Source organism: Coenobita brevimanus, chromosome 47, assembly GCF_032717465.1.
Source record: "Coenobita brevimanus isolate Jiangsu-jjx chromosome 47, ASM3271746v2, whole genome shotgun sequence".
NCBI classification, from domain to species: Eukaryota; Metazoa; Arthropoda; class Malacostraca; order Decapoda; family Coenobitidae; genus Coenobita; species Coenobita brevimanus.
The window spans coordinates 25,926,456-25,940,098 of NC_137000.1; the positions used below are offsets into that span (position 1 = coordinate 25,926,456).

Here is a 13,643-nt window from a genome sequence, read left to right on the forward strand (position 1 = left end):
CTCTTTTCTGTCACTGTACCCTGGTATTTGAACTCTCTCACCAGTTCCAGTCTCTCTCCATTCACTGTACCATCACAGTGGGAGTCTCCTTCTCTCTCGATTACCATCACTTTACTCTTTTCCAAATTTACTCTCATGGCACAATGCTCACAGATATCAACAAAACTCTGCACTACTTTACCAAGTTCTTGTCCGATATTTGCAAGTAGTACTGCATCATCAGCATACAACAAATTTGAGCTATACCATCTATCACCATTCATTACCAATGCCATCCCTCTCTCCATTACTCGTGTTTTTACTTTTCTCATCATCCCATCCATATATATATTGAACAACCATGGGGACATCACACAACCTTGTCACACACCCATATTGGTCGTGAATCATTCACTTAGATACCCATATACCCATACACATGCCTCACTACCATCATAGAAACTTGTGACGGCACCCAGCAGCTTACCATCTACGCCATACATGCACAAAACCTTCCACAATCCTTCTTTGTCTACTTTGCCATTTGCATTTTCCAGATCCATGAAAGCCATCAAGATCTTATTGACCTTCTCACAAACCTTCTACACTATTTGTCTCACTACATATATTTGATCCATGTATTGTCTGTCACTCTAAAAGCTACTCTGTTCATCATTCACTAGGACTTCTGATATCTCTCTTACATTCTCTATAATAATTCTTCCACATACCTTCCCTACAACACTTAATAAACTTATGCCATGATAATTATTGCACTCACCTCACTCACCTTTATTTTTGTACAGGGGTACAATCACAACATTTTTTCACTCTGCTGGTACAGTTTCACTCATCCATGCCTTCTTACATACTTTATCTCCAGCAAGCACTTCATTCCGCTCTCTCCACTACACTTAATCATCTCTGCATACTCCCTATCAACCCTAGCTGCTTTCCCATTTTTCAGCAGCTTCACAGCATTCTTTACCTCTGAGAGTGTCATGTTTCCTGGTGCTGCATTCCTTCTTTGCACATCCCCAAAACCAATCATGTTAACAGTCGCTTTGCTCTCTCCATTCCCATTCACTAGACTTTCAAAATATTCTTTCCATCTGGTCCTTACTTCATCCCCATGGGTTAATAATCTACCACTTACATCCTTCCCACTTTCACATTTCCTTCCACTGTCACTTCTACATTTCCACACCTCTTTCCGGAATAACTTCCTATTTTCAGAGTAACTTGCATTCATTTTTCTTCATAGACCATCATTTACCTCCTCCTTTTTCCTCTTCAGTAGTCTCTTTACATGCTTCTTGCTCTCAGTATATTCAGTTCTTATTTTAGTTGAACCCCTATCCTGTAACCACTCTAGCCACTTCTTCCTCTTTTCCTCCACTGCTCTCTTAACCTAATCATCCCACCATGCCATACCTTTCTTCTTTGTTGTAACTCTTGCCACACCACACACTGCTATAGCCTTCCTAACTAAGCAATCTCTGTATTCATTCCACAAGCTGTCTAGATCCATTTCATTTCAGTTCACTGATTCCATCTCCTCCCCTACTTTGGTTCTGTATTCATCTGCCATTATGAAATATTTCAGGATTGAAGAGGGGACGTATGGTGTCGTATATAGAGCAAGAGAGAAAGCAACCAATCAGATTGTAGCACTGAAAAGGCTGAAGATGGAGAAAGAGAAGGAAGGGTTTCCAATCACCTCACTCAGAGAAGTCAATACTTTGCTCAAGGTGAGTACTTTAGTTTCATATTTAATGACTTTGTGTCCTTACGTATGTATCGGGTTGTAGATGATGACGATCATCATCCGCTAACATTGTAGGGTTGCCTACTTCTTAATTTTTTCTATTTTCCCACCCTTCAAGTAACTTCTATTACCTTCCTTTACACTTCAGGTGACTCTACCCTGAGTGACAAACCTAATAGTTTCTTATGACCCAAGAAACCATTTATAAAAGTGGTTAGTAAGCATATAACCAGATAACTAGGTAAGGCTTCTGTGGTACCCCTGTTGTCAAGGTGGAGATGCAAATGCAGTGTCCGTCCAGGAGGCAAACTTCCACACTCTTTCCAACACTTTGCCTTGGTGAGGTGCTGTCCACTGCAAGGGAACATCAGTTCATCATAAGGGATGGCCATGCAGGGGCGATTGCCGGACTGTGGTAGTAGTAGTTCTTGTTCCCTAGGAAGTCTGGCCGAACAGCCCCGAGTCCCAAAGGAAGGCCACGGCCAAGATCAGGCTTTCCCACAGAGCTCTCAAGGAGAGTATGTTGTGTTGTTGGCGCAGGTGACTCTGTGCAATGCAGTCTTCCGTAATGTGCTTAATAGTATGGGGTGCTGTATTGCATCCTGGACAGGCATCAGCGACGGAGTCACCCAGCCTCTTCTGATAACTCAAGAGGGCTGGATGATGCCCACATCTCAGCCTGGCCAGGTGGACCCTGTCCTCACAAGGGAGGTAGGATTCAGAAAGGTAGATATCAGGAGGCCATGCATGCAGCTGTGTGTTGTCTTTGAGTGACTGAATGGAGCAGCGAGTGATTTGGCCATGGATATGCTTCTGGAAGCTGGTTTGTGGCGGGCAAGGGGGGTAGGGATGAAAGTATTTGTGTATGATATCTTGTGCTGGGTGTTGTTTTGATGTTCCTTGGTGTGTGTGGATGTGCTGCCATGTAGTGTAGTGGATGGTGTGGGTTTGTGGAGGCTGCAGCAAGAATTTGTATGCCTCTCATGTCGAAATGATCCTTGACTTTCAGGGCTTTGGTTTCTTGGGGTAGGTGGTCTGTAGGTGTAGTAGCTGTGCAGCCTGTGATTATTTTTAGAGCCATGTTCTGTATGGTCTATAGGGTGTTGTAGTGTGCTTCATTGAGGTTAGAAGCCCAAGCAGAGCTTGCTTAGTTCATCACTGAACATATATATTGTTTGTATACTGTGGTAGTGATTTCTCTGTTGTGTACGTGTGTGAGTGTTGTATGGGCAAGTGACTATAGGGCGTTGGGTCTTGGTGTTAATTTATTTTTAATGTTTGTGATGTGTTGTTTAAATGATATTGATGTATGTTACACTAAGGATTTTGGGTGTATGTATGTGTGGTAGGGGAGTGTTGTTTTTGGTGAGGTGTGGAATGTGACTATGTTCTGCTGTCCAGTTTGTGAGATGGGTCACTGTAGATATGGCTGGGGCTATTGCAATGAACCGTTCGTTTAGTGTTTATGGTGAGGTGTGGAATGTGACTATGTTCTGCTGTCCAGTTTGTGAGAAGGGTCACATTGTTTAGGCAGTGTTTAGGCTGGGGGTGTTGTGATGAACCATTCATGTAGTGTATTGAGGTAAGGTTGGAGGCTTGTGTGCGGCTGTTTGCGTTTTGGTATGTATATGTGTTATGTCGTCTGCATAGGAAGCAATGTGTATTTGTGGTGTGTGGGGTGTGGGTAAGTCATGCATGTATAGGTTAAAGAGTGTAGGGGACACGAAACAGATCCTTGAGGGATGCCGTTTGTGAAGTTCCTAATGTTCAGTAACTGACCGGCAAATGTTACATGTGCACATCTGCCTGCTAAATAGTTTGCCAGACATTACTGGCAAATGTTACATGTGCACATCTGCCTGCTAACTACTGTAGTTCGCCAGACATCTTTCTGTGTTACTACACATGTTTGTGGTAAATATTTTGTTTGTGAGGGTGTGTCGGGATGGCATCAGAGGCTTTGCTGATGTCTAGTGTGACTAGGAGTGTTGTGTGTGGTGACTTAGCTGAATTGATGCCATCAAAAACTCTTTGTGTAAGGTCTGTAAGAAGAGCGTTTGTAGAGTGTACTAGCCTAAAACCATGTTGTGATGGGGCTAGGGGGATGTGAGGTGTTACTAATTGTGATACCAGTTGTTCAGTGACTTTGGAGGGGGTGCAGTGGAGTGTGATGGGGCGATGTTAGGAAGGTAACGTGGAGTCTTTGTTGGGGTTGGGGATAGTGATGATAGTACTGTACCATGCTTCCAGATGTTGGGTTATGTTGTGTGAGTAGCTGTTGTTTGATTTTTTGGTGAGTCCTTGTATGTCTTGTGGTCCAAGATGTTTAAGGTGTATGTTGCTTATGTTGTCTGGGCCACAGGCAGATGAGTGCTTAAGGTTGCTAATGGTTTGCTCAGTCAGGTTGTAAGTGAAGGGTGCAAAGTCCGGGTCTGTGGGGAACTGGCTCTTGCATCGGATGACACGTCGGTCGTTGCGATGGGGGTTTAGTTGACTGTCGTGTGAAAAGTGATTGATGAGAGTGTTTGCTTGTTGTTTGTTTGAGGGGAAGGTGTCTGTTGTTGTGATGGCAGTGTGTGATTGTGTAGTGTTGGTGTTGGAGAGTATGATGCTGTTTAGTGTTTTGTAGAGTTTGCCAGTGTTTGTTTTGTGACCAAGTGTTTGGAGATAATTATTACAGTTTAATGTTTGATGCCCTGATATTTTATTGTTTATTTGAGTGTTGAGTTCTTATATTTGTTGTACGGTGTCTTGTGTATGGGGTGTTGTGGAGTGTTGTAGTGTGTCGCATTGACTGATGAGGCCTTGAATTTCTGGTGTGAAGTTGGGATTGTGTCTCTTTCTGTTGCCTCTAGGGGTGTGTGTTGTCTGTGTTTTTAATAATTGTATTGGAAGATTGCACAGTAGTGTTGATTTTTGTGATAGGTGTACTGTTCAGTGTTTCAAAGTGTTGTTCTGATTTACTTGTGAAGACCTCCCAGTTGGCTCTCTTTTAATTAGTGTATATGTTTCCATGGTCAGCTGGGGTAATTCTGCTTTTGGTAGTGATGATTGGCAGGTGGTCAAAACCAAGGGTTTTGACCACTATCCAGTATGTTGTGGGGGCAAGGTTTGGGGAGCAAAAGGTGTGTCTGGGGATGATGGGAGGAAGAGGGCTTGATGTGGGATATAAGTATGTTGATGGAGATTGTTGAGGATAAAAAGATTATCCGTTTTGGATTGTAATACCATCCCTCTGTCTGTGTTAGGGTTGTTGACATCCCGGGCTGACACCTTGGCGTTGAAATTACCATCGAGGATGATGGGTGTGTTAGTGATGTGGTGTATTCGTGAAGGGTAATTGTGTGGTACTGTGGGGGATGATTGGGAAGGAATGTATATATTGGCGATTGTTGTGTTTGATATGTTGCCAGTGCTTATTTTAATTGTTGTATTTCTGTTGTGGTGTCATGTGGGGGGAGAAGTGATTTTGTGTGTGCACTGGTATCTGAAAAGTTGATGGATTGGTATACCAGGGTGATGAATCCACTGTCACTTCCATCAGCTCAGGCATGTCTGATGGTGGTGAAATTATGAAATGTAGATGCTTTTTGTGTTCTGCGTAGTTTTGTTTCTTGTAAGGTGGCAGTGTGTATGTTTTGTCTCTTGATGAATTGTGTGAGTCCTTGTTTTTTGGTGTTTATGCCATCTATAATTATTTGCAGAATATTAATGTTGTGTGTGTGATAAGTGTTGGGTGCTTCAGCACAGGGAGGAGGTGGGGATGTGGGTGGAGGGGAGGGGGTAGGAGATGGTTGTGATAGAAATAAGGGTTGGGGAGGATTAGATTGGGATGGAATGGGAGGGGTTTGGGGATTGGATGGTGTGGGAAGGATCAGTGTGTTAGGCTGAGGGGGTGTGGAGAAAGTTGGAGAGGGGCTGGTGGTGGGTTAGAAGATGGGGGGAAGGAGCAAAAGGAGCAGGTCAAGATATTTGTGTAATGTTCTCAGGATGCAAGTGTTGTGCAGGTGAAATGGGTCCAGTTTTTGCAAGAATTACTCTGAACGGACCGCTTTGTCTGTCAACCCGAAGTGATGGGTTTTGAGCATGTTGGACATATGTATTTGTTGATGGGTCCTTGATTGCTCTCAGTGTCACCAGCTAGAAGAAGCCTTTGAGAAATGACCACCAGAGAGTCATTTATTGGTTAGAAAAAACTGTGTCGTTGTGTTGGGAGATGTGGTGCTTGCCTGGTCCACCGAAGCCACTCCCAGGTTCTCAGGCCCCGTGAGGGGCTGGGGGGGGGTTGCGGTGATTAGGTCGCCATGCTATCCTCCTCCTCCGCCTCAACAGCCTCTGGGGGGTGGACCCACGATGAAAACACCATTCCAGGTCTGGGTCTCCTTGGCCTGACAGGCTGAGGCTACTCAACAACAACTTTGGTGTGACATAAGTCAGACTAAGAGCAGTGGAAATAGGATTATTGAGGAATGCTTCTGGAATACTTAGAGTGCCCTAGATAAGAAATGATGTGATTTGTAAAGGATGCTGAGTAAAGAAGTCAGTTGATAATAGGGTTGAAGAGAATGTACTTTGTATAATTTACATACATTGGTGGAAAGGATTGTGACTCTGAAGGCACAAGGTGTGGTAGGCCAAAAAAAAAAAAAAAGATTATGGATGGATATGGTAAATGGGTGTGTAAGTACACAGGGTATGGACGTTGATGAAACTGAGGAAATGACAGTAGACTGAATTATGTATGAAGAAGCACATGACAAGGTTTGGCACCTCTTTTGTAATTTATAATCAACAGATTGATAGTGTGACAGGTAATGTGAAGTACATCAGTAAAGAAAAGGCCAAAAATAATATTTTTAGTTACTTAGGCCTATGAGATAAAGCCAGGATTCCAAGGGCTTGAATGATGAGTAAATGAGTGTGTGGCCCATCTTATCGGGCATGTTAACAGTTCATACATCATGCATTCACGTAAGTAGGCTATATCCTTGAAACTCAAGTGAAAGGTATTTGAATGAGTAGGGTGGGTGGATGGGAATGTTCAGGATGGTAAAGGATAGTGGTGAGAGGAGTGGACATGAAGGTTTTTCTTGGAAAGTCAAAGAGGAGAGAGACATAAAGGAGACAGGTAGGCAGAAATGAGTGGGGAGATTGTGTTGGGTTGGTGGTAGGTGTTGGATATGGTGGCAAATATAACATGTAAAGATGGGAATTGTTGGTTGACTAGGAAGGTATAAATCAAACACATCTCTTAGAGAGTTGATAGGAAGAAGAGAAGTGGATGTGGTATGCAGAGAAAAGTGGGTTCCATGAGTTAGGATGCTGGTGGGTGGGATGTGTATGTGTGATTTACTGAAGTTCTGTACAAGCTGGTAAATTTCCTCTACAGGGTCAACACGAGAACATAGTAACAGTACGAGAGATTGTGGTAGGCAGCAACATGGACAAAATATATATTGTAATGGATTATGTTGAGCACGACCTAAAAAGTCTGATGGAGACCATGCGGCAGAAGAAACAGATGTTTACAGTAGGAGAGGCAAAGACGTTGATGCTGCAGTTGCTGAAAGCCGTACACCATCTTCATGACAACTGGATCCTCCACCGTGACCTGAAGACATCCAACCTTCTTCTTTCCCATAGGGGAATACTCAAGGTCAGATATGCATCCAGCAATGATAATTGAGTTAGGTGTCATTGCATTACTCAGGTGTTCTTTGTTTAGTATGTAAGTAACTTTTGTATTTGCTGAACTTCTCACAGATTAATTTCACATTCATCAAAAACTGGAATTCTTTTGAACCTCCATATTCTGTACAGCAAATGTCCTGTGTGTATATATATATATATATATATATATATATATATATACAGTACCCTCGCGTCCAACACGGTAATATTGTCATGCATGGGTCACGTTTTGGACCAAAAATGTGTTGGACAAACAATAGAGCTTATGGGGAAAAATGAATTATGTCAGCAACCCTAGGAAAAGTCACCCTAAATACCTACCATATACCTATACATATATTGGTACTATTGTAATTATAATAAATGGTACTGTGCTATGAATGATAACTAACCTTTTAGGATAGTGTTGGTGGGCTTGCTGGGAATGGAAGGTGGTATCCAAGGCTGTAGGTAGTCCTACTGGGTCCGCGGAGGATGGCTGCTGGCGTCACTAGCGGGTAATGGCGCTGCTCCTCCTCAGCCTCCCACATAAATCCTTTGAAATCACACTCAGAATCACTATCTTCGTCCACAGCCATGGAAGGTCCTGCTTCTGCCTGTCCTAGCACTCTGTAATCCTCGGCAAAGGGCATGCTTCTCACACTGTTGCCAGAGCCCCGTCTCATGACTGTGGAAAGTGATCGCTGTCGCTGACTCGGTAGAGAATAAGGAGAAGCAACTTTGTTTATAAACTGGTACACACGCCGATGAGAAGGGTTTCAAAACGATTGATATTTATTCTAAAATACAGTAGAACCTCTCTCATTCGGACTATATGGGGGGAAAGGTTGTCCGAATTAGCAGATTGTCCGGACCATCAGGGTAATCTCTACTTCATACCAAAAACTATCTACATATGGTATGTTTGTTAATTATTAACATATGTGTCATTTTTAGAGTTTTTCTTTTATTTTCACCACAGTCACTGTTTATAACATCAAATTTTAAAGCAAACTGTCTAATTTTATCTTTGTTTTTCTTGATGTCTGACACAGTTTGTTTGGTGATACCAAACTCGTTCACGAGTTTTCCTGGAGGAACACCAGCCTCTAGTTTATCCAGTATTTTCACTGTATCTGCAATACTTAGTGTTACATGGTTCCTTTTAACACCTTTATTCATTGCAGAAGCTACATTTGCAATAAGGGGCATGGTAAGGAGGATTAACTTTTGAAATACAGCGTAAAAATATAAATGGTTGGTGAACTAGTTGATAGAACGAATGCTAGTGTATGTTTAAACAGGCGCCCATGTTGCAACCTAGCGTGATCCGAGACTAAACGAATGACTATCGCTTTCGGCGACGATACTGAAAATGATTTTAGAATTACTTTCAACATATTTTTGGAGCTTATTATTTTTAAATTTTGTCCAAATTAACAGAAATCTGGATTAATGGGGTCCGGACCAAAGAGGTTCTACTGTATTAATGTGTATTCAGTGTCAGGCTAAATGTTCAATGCTGTAGTACGATACATTCTCTGTCGAGTTGCCTGGGTTTTGGTCACACTGTTTTGCCCGTCGTATCCTTGGCAGGAATCCATCCAGTTGAATTCCAAATGCCCGTGGTATTGTCGGCAATTTTACCACGTTACCGTTCCGATTTACCATCGTATTCTCGGCTAACCTGGTATGAAGTGCCGTGTGATAGCCTTCGGCTGCCAGGATCTTGTCTTGGTTTTTTATTATGGTCCTCACGTTGGCTTCATTCATGTCGTAGGCCTTGGCAATGTCAACTTTCCTCTCCCCTTTCTTCTTCCTCTCGATGCTTTCTAGCTTGGTGGCCTGAGGGAGGTGCCGACGTTTCTTGGGGTTCTCAGAAGGCTTCCTAGGCATCGTGAGCAGGGTAAAATGCAGTAACAAGGGCAGAAAATGCAGCAACAAAAAAGCACCTTCCAATGCGAATTATGCGACTGAGTGGCGCTGTGGTGGGAGAAATTTAAACAAAACATCACGTGACAGCAGAAGCGTTTTTAATTGGGCGGCGTCACGATAGCGGGCGGGGAAGGCTACTTGATCAGAAGTTTTCATTGGCTATCATCATCATGGGAATGTCCAGCATGACCGTGTTGGATCGGGGTGATCGTGCTAGAGGTGAACTCTGCGGTTTTTCGCCCACTTCTCGGAGCTCTGTGTGTGTTATGCTAACACACTCGTGTTGCAGTAATTAAATCGTATTAAATAATACTAATTATTTGCTCTCCGTGCTGGACGTGAATCGTGCTGGACTAACGCGTGTTGGACATGAGGGTACTGTACATATATATATATATATATATATATATATATATATATATATATATATATATATATATATATATATAACGTGTCAAGTGGGGTTGGTGGAGGATTAGTGCCCCTCCCTGTAAAACAGTTAACTCTGAGCCGTTGGCCACCCTGTTTGGGATACATGGCGTCTGGCAATGAATGAGTGAATGATGAATATATATATATATGAAAGAGGTTTTGTAAAATTTATTTTGTAGAACCCACTTTGTTCAAACCCATCCTGTGGCAATGGCCACACATACCTCAGTTACTCTGTTTTGAGTTACTGGATCAGGACATAGTAGAGAGGGCTGACATTGTTGACAGTCCCTTCAAAACAATTCAAACAAGCAATACCTAATCCCAGACTTAGGTTGCCTCAACAAGTTTATCAAGACCCAGTTCAGAATAGTGACGGAGGCCTCTGACTTATTCCATTTAAAAAAAGATTGGTTGCTGGCATCACTCAGTAGACAGGAAGTGTTATTCATGACCAGTCAAGCAGGGACTCACTTACTGGTTTGTTCTTGCCCTCTTGCAAAATTAAACTTTTGCCACCGAGATCATAACAATACTGTAATGTTACCATAAAGTAAACCCATGATGACTTGGCATAAATGTGGCTGTGGAGTCACATAACTGGACAAGCATTCACACATTATGGTGAAAGTTATAATTAAAATGTACATTATTACTAGTAATTTAAATACTGTTTCTAGCAAAATATATAAAGAAATGCTTTGATAACACACTTTCATGTGTCAGATCCTGCGTTTCTGTATGGATATGAAGCATATACACTATTTGCTGCTGCAGTCAGTTGATGTTTAGCTATTAAAGTTGACTGTAGGAAGCTTTTGCATGGAGTACTGTGGTACTCAATATTGTACTGACATTTGTAATTTATATATATATATATATATATATATATATATATATATATATATACAGTACCCTCGCGTCCAACACGCGTTAGTCCAGCACGATTCACGTCCAGCACGGAGAGCAAATAATTAGTATTTAATACGATTTAATTACTGCAACACGAGTGTGTTAGCATAACACGCACAGAGCTCCGAGAAGTGGGCGAAATCCACAGAGTTCAACTCTAGCACGATCACCCCCGGTCCAACACGGTCATACTGGACATTCCCATGATGATGATAGCCAATGAAACCTTCTGATCAAGTAGCCTTCCCCGCCCGCTATCGTGACGTGATCGTGATGCCGCCCAATTAAAAACACTTCTGCTATCACGTGATGTTTTGTTTAAATTTCTCCCGCCACAGCGCCACTCAGTCGCATAGTTGCATTGGAAGGTGCTTTTTTGTTGCTGCATTTTATGCCCTTGTTACTGCATTTTACCCTGCTCACGATGCCTAGGAAGCCTTCTGAGAACCCCAAGAAGCGTCGGCACCTCCCTCAGGCCACCAAGCTAGAAAGCATCGAGAGGAAGAAGAAAGGGGAGAGGAAAGTTGACATTGCCAATGCCTACGACATGAATGAAGCCAACGTGAGGACCATAATAAAAAACCAAGACAAGATCCTGGCAGCCGAAGGCTATCACACGGCACTTCATACCAGGTTTGCCGAGGATACGATGGTAAATCGGAACGGTAATGTGGTAAAATTGCCGACGATACCACGGGCATTTGGAAATCATCTGGATGGATTCCTCCCGAGGATACGACGGGCAAAACAGTGTGATCAAAACCCAGGCGACTCGACAGAGAATGTATCGTACTACAGCATTGAATATTTAGCCTGACACTGAATACATATTAATATTTTAGAATAAATATCAATCGTTTTGAAACCCTTCTCATCGACGTGAGTACCAGTTTATAAACAAAGTTGCTTCTCCTTATTCTCTACCGAGTCAGCGACAGCAATCACTTTCCACAGTCACGAGACGGGGCTCTGGCAACAGTGTGAGAAGCATGCTCTTTGCCGAGGATTACAGAGTGCTAGGACAGGCAGAAGCAGGACCTTCCATGGCTGTGGACGAAGATAGTGATTCTGAGTGTGATTTCGAAGGATTTATGAGGGAGGTTGAGGAGGAGCAACAGCCATTACCCGCTAGTGATGCCAGCAGCCATCCTCCGGGGACCCAGTAGGACTACCAACAGCCTTGGATACCACCTTCCATTCCCAGCAAGCCAACCAACACTATCCTAAAAGGTTAGTTATCATTCATAGCACAGTACCATTTATTATAATTACAATAGTACCAATATATGTATAGGTATATGGTAGGTATTTAGGGTGCCTTTTCCTAGGGTTGCTGATATAATTCATTTTTCCCCATAAGCTCTGTTGTTAGTCCAACACGTTTTTGGTCCAACACGTGACCCATGCATGACAATATTACCGTGTTGGACACGAGGGTACTGTGTATATATATATATATATATATATATATATATATATATATGTATGTATGTATGTATATATATATTTATATATTTATATATATATATATATATATATGTATGTGTATATATATATATATATATATATATATATATATATATATATATATATGTATGTGTATATATATATATATATATATATATATGTATGTGTATATATATATATATATATATATATATATATATATATATATATATATATATATGTATATATATATATATATATATATATATATATATATATATATGTATGTATATATATATATGTATATATATATATATATATATATATAGATAGATAGATAGATAGATAGATAAATATATAGATAGATAGATAGATAAAGATATAGATAGATAGATATATATATATATATATATATATATATATATATATATATATTTATATATACCGGTATATATATATTAACGCTTTTTGCACTAGAAATCATCAAACTTCATGAACCTGTTAACTATAGCCTGAGAAAAGTCTGCATTGCATGTGGTGCATAAAAACAAAGTTTTTCCAGTTGATTTTTTGGGGAGTCATATTGTCTCATGGAAAATGTAAAGTACCAGTATACAGTTTGTGTTTAGTGGATAATTAAGGGACTCCAGGGGGATTGAACATTAGTAGGTTTATATTCAAGGGGTGGTTGGGTTTCTTGCTCACATAATGCCATTCAGGGATGAATGAGGCTGGTCATTCTCATCTTAAACGTCAGGACCGACTAGCCTACCCCTGGGCTCCTGCGCTCCTCATAGGGCAACATAGGATTAGATGATGTATGTATGTTATATATATATGTAGATGATTTTTTGTGACAAGTGAACGTGGTGGGTGGGAGAGAGAGAGATACAGGGTAGAGCTTGAATTACTGTCTTTATTTTCCGTAACATTTCACGCTAACACAGAACTCCTTGTTATTGAGTTTGAACAAGAAGTTATGAAGCCAAAACATTTATGCCTCTGGAAAATCCCTCCCCTTCTTGTGTCGCAGCCTTGCTGGCTACCTCTAGGAAAGTTCTGTCATCCCTACCCCACCCATGATTGTACCATTAGTGCTATCCTTGCTGTATGCCGTAATAAACTGAAAAATTCTTCTCTGTGATTAGTTATACATATTTTTTACATAAATGTGAGCTGCTCAAATTTGTGTAAAAAGTGTAACTAACCATATGGAGGGATTATTTGGTAAAAAAAAGGTACACCTGTGATTGCAACATTAGTGCTATCCCTGCTGTATACCTACATAGTCTGAAAAATCCCTCCATATGGTTAGTTACATGTTTTATATAAGTGTGAGCTGTGCACATTTGTGGAAAAAATGTAACTAACTATGGGGAGGGATTTTTCATTCTGCGCAGGTATACGGTAAGGATGACATTAATGTTGCAATCAGAGGTGGTGTTGGATAACAAGATTTTCTAGAGACAGCCAGTCAGGTTTTGACACGAGAAAGGGAAGG

At 41.3% G+C, this 13,643-nt stretch overlaps 1 protein-coding gene across 3 annotated transcripts in view; it reads left to right on the plus strand.

Annotated features, from left to right (window-relative positions):
* Nucleotides 1-13,643, plus strand: part of Pitslre (cyclin dependent kinase 11B pitslre) — a 181,952-nt gene that overhangs the window by 129,368 nt on the left and 38,941 nt on the right. For all 3 annotated transcript variants that reach the window (XM_080271808.1, XM_080271810.1, XM_080271809.1), the window contains 2 exons: nt 1,586-1,730; nt 7,137-7,403. In XM_080271808.1, the coding sequence (XP_080127934.1) occupies nt 1,586-1,730; nt 7,137-7,403 (412 nt within the window). The remainder of the gene's footprint in view (nt 1-1,585; nt 1,731-7,136; nt 7,404-13,643) is intronic.